General features: G+C 54.6%; 5 protein-coding genes across 5 annotated transcripts; 3 read left to right on the forward strand and 2 right to left on the reverse strand.

Moving 5' to 3' along the window:
• Window positions 1–1,156: 1,156 nt before the first annotated feature.
• Window positions 1,157–2,934, forward strand: B0T15DRAFT_493689 (uncharacterized protein; the record flags this gene model as incomplete). Its single annotated transcript, XM_062866963.1, has 6 exons — window positions 1,157–1,471; window positions 1,531–1,625; window positions 1,686–1,785; window positions 1,842–1,911; window positions 2,085–2,294; window positions 2,354–2,934. 6 exons carry the CDS (start codon window positions 1,157–1,159, stop codon window positions 2,932–2,934), a joined length of 1,371 nt encoding a protein of 456 aa, XP_062721311.1.
• A 956-nt stretch (window positions 2,935–3,890) lies between these two features.
• On the forward strand, window positions 3,891–4,869 carry B0T15DRAFT_396914 (uncharacterized protein; the record flags this gene model as incomplete). The annotated part of the gene is made up of 4 exons (XM_062864867.1): window positions 3,891–3,969; window positions 4,061–4,156; window positions 4,232–4,425; window positions 4,501–4,869. 4 exons carry the CDS (start codon window positions 3,891–3,893, stop codon window positions 4,867–4,869), a joined length of 738 nt encoding a protein of 245 aa, XP_062721312.1.
• Window positions 4,870–5,051: 182 nt separating this feature from the next.
• On the reverse strand, window positions 5,052–7,935 carry B0T15DRAFT_200836 (uncharacterized protein). Its single transcript, XM_062862569.1, has 5 exons — window positions 6,156–7,935; window positions 6,083–6,094; window positions 5,615–6,026; window positions 5,491–5,550; window positions 5,052–5,436 (listed from the first exon to the last, which is right to left on the reverse strand). Exons 1-5 carry the CDS (start codon window positions 7,791–7,793, stop codon window positions 5,234–5,236), a joined length of 2,325 nt encoding a protein of 774 aa, XP_062721313.1. The 5' UTR covers window positions 7,794–7,935; the 3' UTR covers window positions 5,052–5,233.
• A 385-nt stretch (window positions 7,936–8,320) lies between these two features.
• B0T15DRAFT_555780 (uncharacterized protein) lies at window positions 8,321–10,567 on the forward strand (the record flags this gene model as incomplete). The annotated part of the gene is made up of 4 exons (XM_062870402.1): window positions 8,321–8,736; window positions 8,868–9,027; window positions 9,084–10,204; window positions 10,266–10,567. The coding sequence occupies 4 exons, from the start codon at window positions 8,321–8,323 to the stop codon at window positions 10,444–10,446; spliced, it is 1,878 nt and encodes a 625-aa protein (XP_062721314.1). The 3' UTR covers window positions 10,447–10,567.
• A 448-nt stretch (window positions 10,568–11,015) lies between these two features.
• B0T15DRAFT_200902 (uncharacterized protein) lies at window positions 11,016–13,342 on the reverse strand. The gene is made up of 6 exons (XM_062862570.1): window positions 12,870–13,342; window positions 12,157–12,800; window positions 11,977–12,090; window positions 11,727–11,918; window positions 11,280–11,669; window positions 11,016–11,206 (listed from the first exon to the last, which is right to left on the reverse strand). The coding sequence occupies exons 1-6, from the start codon at window positions 13,126–13,128 to the stop codon at window positions 11,051–11,053; spliced, it is 1,755 nt and encodes a 584-aa protein (XP_062721315.1). The 5' UTR covers window positions 13,129–13,342; the 3' UTR covers window positions 11,016–11,050.
• Between the last annotated feature and the right edge of the window lie 455 nt (window positions 13,343–13,797).

Here is a 13,797-nt window from a genome sequence, read left to right on the forward strand (position 1 = left end):
ATCCGAGTCGTGTAAGGTATCTTTCACAGCACGTCAAGACGCGGTCCTAATTTCTGCGCCGCGCTGTGGTTTGCTGCAGCAACAAGACCTTCGCTCGTTGACCCACAGACTGGTGTATTGGTATTGGTCAGCAAGCTTCAAGAGCTCCCCACTTTGCGCTCATGGCCGCTTGTTTTCTTTGATACACTGCTGCGCTCAGGCATAATAATAAGAAGGTACGGAGGAGATATTAGCGTTATTACAGTCTGTGTAGGTATGTATGTACCGTAGTCTGTTTCCAGACCTATAATGTACTTCTTGTTTATATATAATATTAGTAGTACCTTACCTACCCTGAAGTGTGACAAATAACAGGATAGGTACCTACATGGAATCTCGCGGCAAATTAGCTTCACCGATGCGTAATGTTGCCTGGTGGTACCTGAGGTAGTTATTCAAACCGTCATTCATTGACCCTGCAAGACACCTGCCTTCCGCGAGGCACCGCATCCTTGTCCGGGGTGTTTGTCCTACTTCCGCTTTTGGAGTCTCCATGAGCCAACACAATGACCTCAACAGAGCTTTGAGACTGAGACCGAGACAAACATTGTGTCCCAGCCATCCACAAAATCCTCCCCTTTCACTTACTGATATGAAGTCAGTCAACATTCCTAACAACCGTTGTTCATCCCCTTCTGGAGACCAGAGGCTTCACATAACCGCCTCACGCCTTTTACTACATCTTCCCGACGCTCGTAAGTCGTAACACCTTTATTATTATGCCGGACTGTAGTGGTGAGCATCAATTACACCCGGCCCACCCCACCTCATACCACCGCTGAACTGACTCGAGGAAAGGAGTAGGAAACTTCCTAATCAACTGTGCAGGCTCGCTTCTCACGGCTCGCAAAACTTATGCAGAAGCTAGGGCTATCCCTTAGATCGTACGCGTAGGAAAGCCATATCGTCACACTACGTCGTATCTCGCCGCCTTACACTTTCGACTGCTCTAGCAATGAGTTGCATGTGAGAGCGTCGAGAGTCAGGTCAGGATAGAGGGGCATCGCACGGTATTCCGTTGCCGCCTGCTTGCAATTCGCTTTCGGACGTCAAGGTCAACCTTCTCAATCCTTTGCCAGAAACCCCTTGTGGGTCCTTTCCTCCCACGCAGATCAGAATGGCTGAGGAACAGAAGCCAACTGACTCCAGCGGGGAGACTGGCCCCGAGAGCTGCGAAGCAAACCCTCCTGTTACGCTCCGTCGTTCCGGTCGTGTCCGCAGGAGACCGTCCGACCATATCGACAATGGTGCCCAGGAAAGCCGAGGCCCAGCTACAACCTCTTCTTCCACCAGTGCTCGTCGAAACCCAAAGCGGAAGGCGGCTCCCGAGACCTTTGACGTGCCCGATAATCTGCTGGAGGCATCGCTTGCGCCGTGGAAGGAGAACGAGCTCACCGAGTGGGAAGGCTGGACAGAGCTAGAATCCGACCCTGTTAGTTTATTATTTCCCCTCCCCAGCGCATGGCGCATGGCGCGTGCTGATATTAGCAGGCTTTCTTTACCCTTGTGTTGGGGCTACTCGGCGTCAAGGGAGCGAGGATAGTGGAGGCGCTTTCCGTCGATGAGGACTCCCTAGCTGCACTGCCGTAAACATACCAACCATGCCTGGACCCTTTTGACGAACATCTGTACTGACTGGCTCACAGTTCGCCGGTGTACGGTCTGGTATTTCTTTATCAGTATCTCGGGGAGGAAAGCGGGAAGGAGACTGCGGAGACGGGCCGAGACGTGTGGTTCGCGAACCAGGTAAGACTCCCCGCTTCGCGGTAACAAGGATAATGGATAGCTCACAAGGCCGCAAGACGACTAATAATGCATGCGCAACCATTGCCCTGCTCAACATCATAATGAACGTCGACGGCTTATCACTTGGTGAGAAGCTTCGCAAGTTCAAAGAAGAATCCCTGGATTTGTCGCCACCACTGAGAGGCAACATGATCTCCAGCAGCACCTGGATACGGACGGCTCACAACTCATTTGCTCGGCAAGTCGCCAATGCATCACTCAGAACCGTTCCGCCGCTAACGCTTTCCACAGTCGACTAGACCTTCTGAATGCGGCACTCGCTCTCGACAACAAGGTGGACAGAGCATTGACAGCGAAGAAGTCGAAGAAGTCGAATAAGAGGGTCAAGCGACGGAGGGCCGGGAGCGCGGAATCGGAAGGGGGTTCCGGCTACCATTTCATCGCGTTTGTCCCTAGAGGACAAAGAGTTTGGCTGCTCGACGGCCTCTCATCCGCCCCGGTTTGCATCGGTAAGCTGACTTCCCCACGCATCTACCCCCCCATCCACCTGACAGTTCCGTACCACCAGGTGAATATGCGCAAGACCAGCATTGGACTTCGGTGATGCGCCCCGTCCTGCAGGAGAGAATGATGCGGTACGAGACAGAGCAACTGTCCTTCAGCCTTTTGGCGCTATGTGGCGATGATCTTGGCCATGTCCGACAGAAACTTTCGGCTAACATTCGCTGCTTGGAGAGCATCGCGGCAAAGCTCGCCAGCAGCCCCGAGTGGAACCCCAAGGCCAGCTCGGATATCATTTACAGCTCTACAGACGCCCGGCTCTCTCTGTACCAACTGGACACCCAAGACGTCAAGGGTGTACCTGACCCTGAACCCGACCCTCCACTCTCAAACCTGCATGAGTCATCTGAGATCGACAGCCAGACAACTGAGGCTGCGTCGAAGCTCTGGGAGCAACTCGGCGACGAACAGAAAGGTCTCCGCTTACAGTATGAGGGGAGTCTGAATATGGACGAACACGAGTCCGCCCGAGTTTTTGGCCGGACCAAGGACTACGCGCCTGCCATCCATGAGTGGGTCAAGATACTGGCCGACCGCGGGGTGCTGAAGGAGCTACATGATCAGGTGCAACTCTCTAAGTCGCCGTAAAGGAAGCTGGTGTGTTTAGACTCGCCACGATAACCAGCCCTGGGGCCGCCGGCTCAGAGCTCACGGACGGTTTCCTGGGACTGGTACTTTAGAGGCAAATTGATGGTAGGAAGGCAGGAGCGCGCGAGATGACTTGTAATGGACGATTCTCCCCTACAGCAGGAGGCATGGAGCCAAGAGATGGACCAGCGATTGATACCAAGTTACCTTGGTGTTGGAAAGGTAGCCTAGTACTTCTTATACTAAGCTGTATACACACTTAGGTAGTGGAGAGAAAGTAACAAACCACAACCACTCAGCCAAGAGCCTCTGTGAATGGCATAGAATCATGAATGGGAACTTTGAGGCAAACAATGGGAACCGATCGTACATACACTGCAGTGTAACGTGCCTCGGCTGTCCTGGGGTAATCCGTACAGTGAAGTAATATAGTGTAAAATCTGCAGAGGACATGGGACATATAAATTTTCTGAAACAGGCACACCATGATTGAAAAGCAGCAATGCACCTTTTACATCGTGGCAATGCTAGTACGGCCTGTTGCAGTGAGGATAAGTACTAGGAGACTACCTAGGTACCTCAGCTCTGTATGTAACTGGGTCCTGCGTACCTTAGTCTAGATGCCCATGACGTAATGTAGTTTGACCAACAGGGGAAGGCGGTCTGGGCCTGTTCGGGCAGGAAAATGACGGCATTTTAGAGGTGACCCTGGAACCGGCTGCGCCCCATATAAACTAAGGTAAGTATTTACCCAACTCGGAACCAACAACGGCGACACAAGAACCTTCGACACTGCATATCGCGGGCATTGGTTGAATCAAACGCTCGATCATTCCTCCAATCTCCGACCCACTCTCTCTAGCCTCTTGTTCCGACTTCTTGGAACAGGCTCGATTGCGAGAATCGTAACTGAGGAAACGAAGCAGCAAGCGGTCAAGGATCACAAAAAAATAGACATGTCCAAGCGAACAAGCTACGCTGCTGTGGCAGCAAATGGCGCCGCCTCGAAAGAGAACAGCCAGGACACTATGCCTTGTACGTCTGTCCAGCTACCGACTCGAGCGCACATTCCCTGGAGATAGGCGGAGGAGGAGAACGTGACCGATCCGCTAACATTTCCCCGCAGCGATGGACAAGCAGAGGGCCCTTCTCTCCACCGACGCCGGGCACTTCTCGCTCATCCGTGCTCTTCATCTGGCAGACCTTATTACCGAGCTCAACGGTTAGTTACAGGGAAAGCTCTTGTATCATCGTCACAGGAACGAGGGCTCGCTAACACGAAGGACCCCCCCGGCAGGTCTTTGTGGCGTCCTCTCGCTTTTTTCCTCGATGCGTTACTGTCTCGGCGACCCAGCACAGAACGGCAATCTCTGGGCGGCGCTCCTCTTCCTGCCCTTTGGTCTCTTCTTCGACTTCCTTGACGGCAAGGTCGCGCGTTGGAGGAAGAAGAGCAGCATGATGGGACAGGAACTAGACTCTCTCGCCGATCTGGTACGTGACGAACGTCTTTTGCCACCCTCTCACTCCCGGTTACCCATACTGACTTATTGTCTCTTTGTGAAAAAGATCTCCTTCGGCGTCGCCCCCGCAGCTGTGGCCTTCGCAATCGGCGTCCGCACACCCCTTGACCACCTCTGCCTGGCCTTTTTCGTGCTCTGCGGCCTAACACGGCTGGCCCGCTTCAATGTCACGGCCACCTCCATCCCCAAGGACGCCTCCGGCAAAGCCAAGTATTTCGAGGGTACGCCGATCCCTACGACGTTGGCGCTCGACGCGCTGATGGGGTGGTGGGTCTCGAACGGGTGGATCCACGAGTCTCTTCCCGGAGGTGTGTGGTTTGCAGGGTCGGTGCTTGAGGTGCATCCCATTGTGGTGCTCTTTATGGTGCACGGATGTTTGATGACGAGCAGGACAATTCACATTCCCAAGCCGTGATCTGGTCAAAGCAAAAGGTGCTTTGGTTCTAGGTTGCTATGATTGTGTCTTGTGTTACGAAGAAACCAAAGAAAAAAAGAAAAGGAAAGGGATATATCTGGATGGCATTCAAGAACAAGGAAGCATACATGCATCTACTCTCATAGCGGGGAATTCCATAGGCTAAATGGACAGCATGGCTCGGTCTTGGTTTTGCTGCTCTGGTGTACTCCGTACAATTAGAGCGTTTTGGGTTGTCCGGCCATTTGACAGTTGCTTGATAACGTTGGGAGGTCAACAACTAGCACGGACGCCCAACTGGGTGCAAGCAATCATTGAATCTTGCAGAGGCTTTCTACGCTATCTTGAGAACAGAGTACAACATCTAAGCCTTATCCGCCTTCTCGTCCTTCTTGGGTGGGAAGGGGTTGTACATCCCCCTGTCAACCTTCAACTTACGCAACTTCTCAACCGCCTCTTCGAGGTCAACCGGGACGTCTCTCGCCTGAGTGGACGTATCGTCGCGGTAGCGAATGTTCACCTTACGGTTACGCATCTCGTCGTCGCCAACCACGAAGCAGAAGTTATCTGCGAAAGTTAGCAATCTTGGGTGTTGAATTCAAGGGGGACGGTCCAACTCACATTGAGCCAGCTGGCCATTTCGGATTTTCTTTTGCAGTGTGTTGCCGCTGCTGTCGACATCTGAAGTGATAACGGTATGTAAGACTACGCCGAGGAGACGAAGGCGAGATCACTGAGAACATACCAACATAGAAGCGCTCCTTTTTCAGGAGGGCGGCCACCTCCTTGGCATAGCCCAAGAAGCCCATGCCGACGGGGATGACGACAACCTGCCGTGGCGATAGCCAGAAGGGCCACTTGCCAGCGAAGTGCTCGGCAAGAATTGCAGTGAAGCGCTCGATACTGCCGGCCATGGCACGGTGGATCATGACAGGGCGAGCGCAGCCAGGGGACAGAGGCTTCTTGATCAGCAGTAGCTTCTTCTTCTCCTTGCCATCCTTCTTGCCGTCCGCAGCAACATCGGGTGCGGGGGCTGGAGCGGGGGCTGGAGGAGCCGCCTCTGCGGCCTTCTGTGCACCTTCGGCAGTCTGATACTCAAGAGAGAAGTTGATGGGTTGTTGAAAGTCGAGCTGGATTGTGGCGCATTGCCATTGTCTCTGCAGTGACTGTTAGTTGCTAATCAGTAATCATAGATCAGACCCGATCACCGTACGTTAAGACAGTCCTATCAGCACACTCAGTCAACATTGGCAACGGCGAGAGGGCTGGTTTGAGGGGATACGCACCAAAACGGCAATATCAACCTTCGGGCCATAGAAGGCACCATCGCCAGGGTTGAGGTCCCAGGAGACACCGTTATTGGTAGCGGCAAAATCGTCAAGGGCTTCCTTGAGGCGAGCCTCCGCACGATCCCATGTCTCGATCTCCCCCATGAACTTGTCTGGACGAGTGGACAACCTAAGCTTGAAGGTGAGTCCGAGCATACCGTAAAAGGAGCTCATGAAGTCAAAGAGATCAGCGACTTCCTCCTTGATCTGGTCTTCGCGGCAGAAAATATGAGCATCATCTTGCTGGAACCTCCTCACTCTTGTCAGACCGCTCAGCGCGCCACTGGCCTCGTTCCGGTGGAGAACGCCAAAGTCGGCAAGTCGCAGGGGCAACTCCTTGTGACTCCGTTCCCTGTGACGGAACATCATCGCATGCGCCGGGCAGTTCATGGGCTTCAGTCCGAATTGTTCCTTGTCCACGTCAAGGATGAACATGTCTTCCTTGTAGTGCGCCAAGTGGCCGGACTGCTCCCAGAGGGAGACATTGAACATGTTGGGCGTCATAACCTCGTCGTAGCCACGCTTCCAATACTCCTCGCGGATGAACTCCATAATGGCATTGTGGATGCGCATGCCGTGCGGCAGCCACATCGCGGAGCCGGGTGAACACTCCTCAAAGTAGAAAAGCTCCTGCTGCTTGCCAATCAGCCGGTGATCGCGCTTGGCAGCCTCCTCCAGAAACTTCTTGTGAGCGGCCATCTGCTTCTTATCTGGGAACGATACGCCATAGATCCGTTGGAGGGAGTCATTATTGGCATCCCCGAGGAAGTATGAGGAGGAGTTCTTCATGATGGCAAAAGCCTCCACCCTGCTGGTATCCGGCACGTGGGGTCCGCGGCAGAGATCGATTAATGGCCCGTTGCGGTACACAGTAGTTTTGGTGCCGTCCGGAATCTTGTCCTTGATGATATGCACCTTGTAGGGGTTATAGGCGAACATCTTGAGCAGGTCTTCTTTGGTCATCTCCAGCCTCTGAAACGGCTGCTTCTCCTTCACGATCTTGGAAACGATGCTCTCAAGAGGCGCCCAGTCGGAGGACTGCACAGCAGCACCGCCCGGCAGGGCCATTTCGTAGTAGAATCCATTATCCACAGGAGGGCCGATGCACAATGAACAGCCGAATCTCCGTTCGCAGGCTTCGCCAAGGATATGGGCGCTGGAGTGCCAGAAGACAAATTTGCCCTGGTCGTCGTTGAAGTCGAGCAGTTCCAGCTTGCAGCTCTTCTCGAGGGGTCGCTCAAGGTCCCACAGGTGTTCACCGTCAATCCTCGCGACAACTGTGCGCTTGTACAGGCTGTTGGAGATGCCCTTCGCGATCTCGGCGGGGGTGGTCTCGTACGCTTTGCCGGGCTTGACGGTGCCGTCGGGCATGGTGATCAGGATGTCATCGTGCGGCTTTTTGGCAAGCTCCTCCTGCTGCTCCTTGTACAGGCGGTCGAACAGTTCGAGGCGCTCCTGGATGAAGCTCGGGGGCGGTTGCATCTCGAGCGGCCCGGCGTCGGCATCCGGTGCTGCAGGGGCCTTCTTCTCTTTCTTGGGCTTCTTCTCGCCGCCACCAATGGCGGCCTTTTGCAGCGCTTCGGTGACTTTCTCCATGCTTGCTGTTCGTGCGACCGGGATGCGAGAGTTGGCGTTGAGCGGCGGAAAAATGGAGTTGTTGGTGTCCCTGGCAACAGCACGTCCGTGAGTCACTTCAGACGGGACGTATCTGGAGGGGTTCAAATCAACAGTAAAATTGCTGCGGGACGCCGTTCTACCCCGCCATCGATAAGGGACCGCCCTGAACCACCCCCAAACTGCAAGACCCGCTCCCGTCACTCCGAGCCGGACAGAAGCTCGGGCCACATGCGCTCTTCCGCCGGTATTATAATGATATGATGAATCGTATTTATTAAACATTCATCAATTCCATCTACAACTACCTCTCGCATATTTCCCCTCACTCATCGGACTGCTCTTAAGTAAGGTATCTTGCCCACATTCCGTTCTCAGTGTCTACCCAGCTTCCATCACACAAATCCTTTGATGCTTGGAGCATACTATATTCCTGGAATCCTGGATTACCTACGTCAAACGCTCAAGCGTACGGAATACTGTGGTCGGTCTCCCACTAGACTTACGCAATGCGCTCTTCGCTCGAAGACATTCCAGATGAGATAATCCGCCACATCCTGCTTTATCTGCCGCCTGAGGACGCATTTGGAAGCTTCCAGCTTGTCTCCCGCCGCTTCTATCACCTCGCAAGTGAGCCGTTGTTATGGAAATGGCACTGTCAGAGCTCGTTTCGCTATTGGAACCCTGAGCACAGATTTCAGGAGAAGCTCCAGGCACTCGCCTCTTCCGTCAACTGGAAGAGACTGTGGACCTTGAGGAAAAGGAGAAACGACAAGGCCGCGCGACTACTAAACGGGGTGATATCGACCAATGTCGGTCGGCTGAAGAAGGTGCAAGGGATCTGTGAACTGGGGTTCGATGTTAAGGACTTCCTGCTGGAACAATGCCATGTTGATCCCTCCGCAGATGATTTCCTGGCCAGGAGGTAGGAGAGATACTCTTTTCCTTCATAGATGCTCTTCTACGAGTTTGTCCCCGGCGGAGACTCCTGCCGTCCGATAATCATTATCTCTTACGATCTTTGGCCATCTTTCAATGACTGAACGCCATGCTCAGGTACTACGCGAATTCGACTCTGGACAGCATACATAGAGGCGTAGCAGTGGAGGTATGGTCGCGCTATCAAGGCCAACCGTCAAGCTCACGAAACCTCGACACTGCACTCGGTGCTTTTGATATGTTTGTGTTGCATGATCAAAATCAGGATCTAGACTATGTATGTTGAAGATCGGCATGCCCCCTCCAGCAAGATTATAGCTAATGGGCGGCTAGATCGTGCGGACACTTGACACGCTCGCCGAGCAGTTCAAAGCTGAGCATCCGACGTTTCACAACCTGTCTACCAGAGAGAAAGCCTTGTCCCTAGTCCGCTGGTTGAGAGCGAGGAAGCTTACCGGTATGGACAATCCCGATCTCAACTACCGTAATTTGAGGAACTGCTTTATCGGCCACGCGCTTTCCGATGAAAATCACCCTTCGCTTCCCATCATTTCGAGCGCCATCTTCACGTGCATTGCAGAACGGCTGGGGATGGCAGCGTCCTGCCTTGCGTTTCCCAGCCATGTCCACGCCGCGGTGTATGCTCCGCCAGGGAAGGACCTGGACGGTGGAGAGACGGAAGCTGTTGATGGCGAGCAAAAGAGGATGTGTCTCGATCCGTACGGGTCGGACCAGGAAATCACACTCCGTGACCTGCGCCTCAGACTCGTCGAGTTCGGTTGGACACAGGGGACCGAAGCATTCCTTCAACCCTCCCCCGTGCCGATCATCGTCCAGAGGACGGCGCATAATATTAAGGCGACGCACGACACAGTCCGCACGATCGCGGACAACGAGTTCCTAGGGGCCGAGATGAAGCGTTTGCGAAGCGGCTATCCCAGTTTGAACATGGACGCCGCCTATTACGCCTCCATGTGGGCCGAGCTCCTCATGAAGCAGGCCTCCAGATTTCACTGGGACTCGAACCTAGCCACGTTCCTTCACAAGTTCGCCCTCTCCTGGAGCGAAGATTACTGGATCGTTCAAAAGTATCTCGTCCCGCTATACGACAGATTTGTGTCCGAACAGAACCCCCGGCGTCGCCGCGGCTGGCAGAATGTGCACGATATTCTTGCGATGCTCGAAAACGTTGACAACCGGCTCCCGGAGGTCAGCCGGCGATACACCGAGGACATAGCCCGGCGTGTTCACTACAACATTGGGCAGGTCTTCCGTCACCGGCGCTACGGATACATCGGCATCATCAACGGGTGGGCCGCGATGGGTAGCACCACCCTGCCGATGCCGCACTACCTCGATAGGGACGAGGCCGATGAGGAGGGAGATGTTTTTGACCCAAGCGAGTCGGTACACACGATGAACATGGGTCCGCTGAGAACGTATTATACCTGCCTGTGTGTTGCCCTCCGTGGTTTCTGCCTTGATGGATGGCGATATATGCTGACATTACGGGAGCTCTTCTAGGCGTTCGACTGTCGACCGCCTGCGAGTCGCGCAGGACAACGTCGTTATCATCGCCGACCCCAGTGTAATTCCCGACGATCTATTCTTCGTGGCGGGCAAATTCTTTAAGCGCTTCGACTGGGAGACCTGCACGTTTGTATCGAATATCAAGGAATACTATCCTGACGACTAATGAACTGGGTGGTGAACCCGGAGGGATGTGCATGTAATCAGGGTTCCGTTACGCGAGCGGGCTAGGGGAGCTTACGCCGTGTTTTGTGTCCTATGTAGCAACTGCTTATGGAGACGACTATTCGCTGGTTTCAGTGTTCTCGGCGGGTTTGAGGGGGCCACCCGCAGCAGAATGTAATCATAGGTTGGAGCTTTTGGCGTCTCGCGATAAATAAACGTTGCTCAGCGTTACATACGTGGCAATGTTGCAATGGATTCACAGCCCTACAGACAATCTCAGCAGTGGTGAAATGAGTGTTATTTCCTGCCATCCTAAGGTTCATCCACATGCCCGCTACTCAAACCCGTTCCCTCCCACCGCTTCTAGTTTCTTTTTCCTTAAGCCAACGCTGCCCACCAACCCACCCGAAGCCGCAGTGTCATTTCGTCGCCCAACCTTTTCGTGCCGGCATTCTTCCATTATCATCCAAACAGACAGAAAAAGCAAGGGTATCTCAGCAAGACAAGAGAATCGAAAATACATCCACGTCAGCTAACTAACTCGACAACACACGCCCGCCTCTGATTGACGGAATCTGCGGGCCCCGTTCCCCCTCGGTGCGGGCCTAAGCCCGACGGGCTTCACGGCGCGCAGCCCAGCCTTTGAGTGCGACCATCATGATAACCCAAGCCATGAGGAGCCCCACTAGGCCCATGGTGACGGTGTAGATGAACATGGCATCCAGCTGGTAGTGGATCATGCCACTAACGGTATCACCCGACTGTTTGCCCATGTTAGCTATGCTTTCTGCTTTCTGCTCTACCCCACGTTAGAAGTGCAGAGAAGAGACTTACGCTAGCCATAAATATAATACCCCCGGCAATGAGACCGAACGAAGTCAGCAGCTCAGTGGGCGGCCTGGACGGGTAGATTGACCTCGGCGGCTTGAGCCAGGTAAGCAGGTACGTCAGGCCGCGGGCAAAGGAGGCACCCGTCAGCAGGTCGCCCCATTGCTTGTGCACCATGCTCGAAATCATGCTCTCTTGCGTGTGGGAGCTCATCATGATGCCCGTCAGGAGGATGACCAGGGCGGGGATGGGATTCATGGAGAAGGAGTAGCTTTCCGGTTCCCGGAGCTCGTCTCGTTCCTCATCGCGGTTGTTGTACGTGAGCTCACCCATAGCGTCGGTAACCGTGTAGTTGAGGAGGCTGCGGATGCGGGTCGATTCCACGAGCATGCCGCACTGAACAGGAATTAGTAACGTAGACGTGTAAGCCGGAGCTTAAGGCGTGTGGCTTACCAGGCCACCTCCAATGAACAACACGGTGATGGAGATATGCTCCATATCCTGGGGGCTCCATTCACCGCCCCAGTTACCGAGATGCTCGAGGAAGATGTTTGTAGAGCCGTAGAAGAAGATGAGGAAGCTCTCGACGAATTCTGCAGAAGGACGCCATTTCTGGCCGGCCTTTCTAGGACGCACATTCCAGGCCTGGCAGAGTTAGCTTGCTTCCCTATATTTCATTGCGCCACCCAGGGGGTAAACCAACCCATCCGAGCTCGCCAAAGCTGCCCGCCCAGCGACCGAGGGTGAAGATGCCTAACCAGAAGAAGACACCACCCTTGATCCAATGCGCTAAGCCGGTGAAGATCCCCGGGCCCTCCTGGCGATACTAGTCAGCACCGACCCCGTTTTTGCATCTCCCTCATTCGACCTGTTGGGTACTCACAAAGAACCGGCCAAAAGTGATGATACCGGTGCACACAGCAATGAAGCCAAGGATCAGAATCGTCCGGTCGACGACGTTGTAGGTAAAAAGGAGCACTTTCCAGAGCCGGTCTGAGACCTTCCCTGCGATCTTGGCCACCATTGAGTGAGCCTTGGTAGATTTGGCGAACGTTGGTAGGTGGGCTTCCAGGTCCTCATCGGAATCGGCATCGCTGTGGTGATACTCCTTGGTTCGCGGACTCGGCGGAGGGTCTGAAAGCGAATGGCTGCGGAGTGACTCTGTCCTCGGCTCCGTGCCCTGACCGCTGTCAATAGAGAACCGGCCGTACGGCGCCGGGAAGCGGGTCTCGTGCTCCGCCATGGCCTCTGTGGATACCGGAATGAAGCGTTGGCGCTCATCGGGATCCTCTGCCAACCTTTCCCGCTTCAACATGCCGGCAACACGGGCCAACAACCCGATCACCACCTGTGCGCTCACGACGCAAGTCACAAGCCAGCCAAGCTTGTGGTGCGCATTGTTCGGATACAGATCGGGCGTGCTGGCGTTGTAGATGACCCCCAACAGCACGCCCCCGCCGTTCACGGCCAGGAAGCCGAATTGCACCACGAGCGCGTATCGCGATCGGGCGAGCGACAGCATAACAGCTAGATGTCGCCAATCTCAGCAAACCGCCCTCGCTCGCTCTCCCGTTTTATGGAGTCTGTGGAGCTTACCAGCAGGTAGCGCAAATACCCATGCCAACAGCATTAGAGCAATATGCCCGTAGACGGCCACCCTGTGGTCGGGGTGCGCGAAATACGTGGGAGGATACTGGTCCTCGGGCAGAGGCTTGTCGGCGTCGGTCATTTTCATGCCGCCCATGCCACCATCTCCATGACCATGGTCATCGCCGTGTGCAAGGGCGACTGGGACAAGGCCCAGGAGCGCCGCGCTCGCAACAACCGACAGAAGCGGAGATACGTATGCCTTCATCTGGAACCGATGTTTTACGTTGTTTCTCGACCGCTACCGGGGTCTAAGCTCACTGCAGTTCCAGTGTCGTAGCGCCGGTTCGCACTGATGATTATGAGAACCCCGGCGATGCCGCCTCAGCCGCGCGGCGTTTGCAGGAATCAGTTCGAACAACCCGTGGGTTAGAGATGTCGTCTAGTGAGCCGGTCGGGTTCGCGAGGCTCGCATCAGGCTGGGGCAGGCCGCTTGCGGGAGTAAAACAAAGACAGCACTGCCCGTGGTTGATAGGATCAATGGATTGCCTTTTCCTCTCCAGAAAGCGGACGCAAACAATGAACGGGGAGCGGAAAGCCTTAAAAGCGGCCATGCTCGACGCCGAGTAGCTCGTTTTCCCGTTGCGGACAGTGATTGGTAATTCCCGGGACAAGCATCCGCGTCTCGGGCAGGAGTCAGGCGATGTCCCTGTCCAATGTGGCTCCTGTCGCTGCCTTCGCGGTTTGCGCCCGCATTCCCGCCTCCGGGACATCCGAGGGATGCTTTTCTTGGGGGTCGTCGGCATGGTGCGGGAACAAAGGACACAGTGCGGGACGGACTATGTGGGGCAAAGAGCTCTGCTGCATAGGTTTGCTGCAATTGCTGACTGCACATGTGCATTTTCGTCAAGCACACCACACCACATGCTTCGACAGC

The sequence above is a fragment of the Chaetomium strumarium genome (genome assembly GCF_033439665.1).
Source record: "Chaetomium strumarium strain CBS 333.67 chromosome Unknown B0T15scaffold_4, whole genome shotgun sequence".
NCBI lineage: Eukaryota > Fungi > Ascomycota > Sordariomycetes > Sordariales > Chaetomiaceae > Chaetomium > Chaetomium strumarium.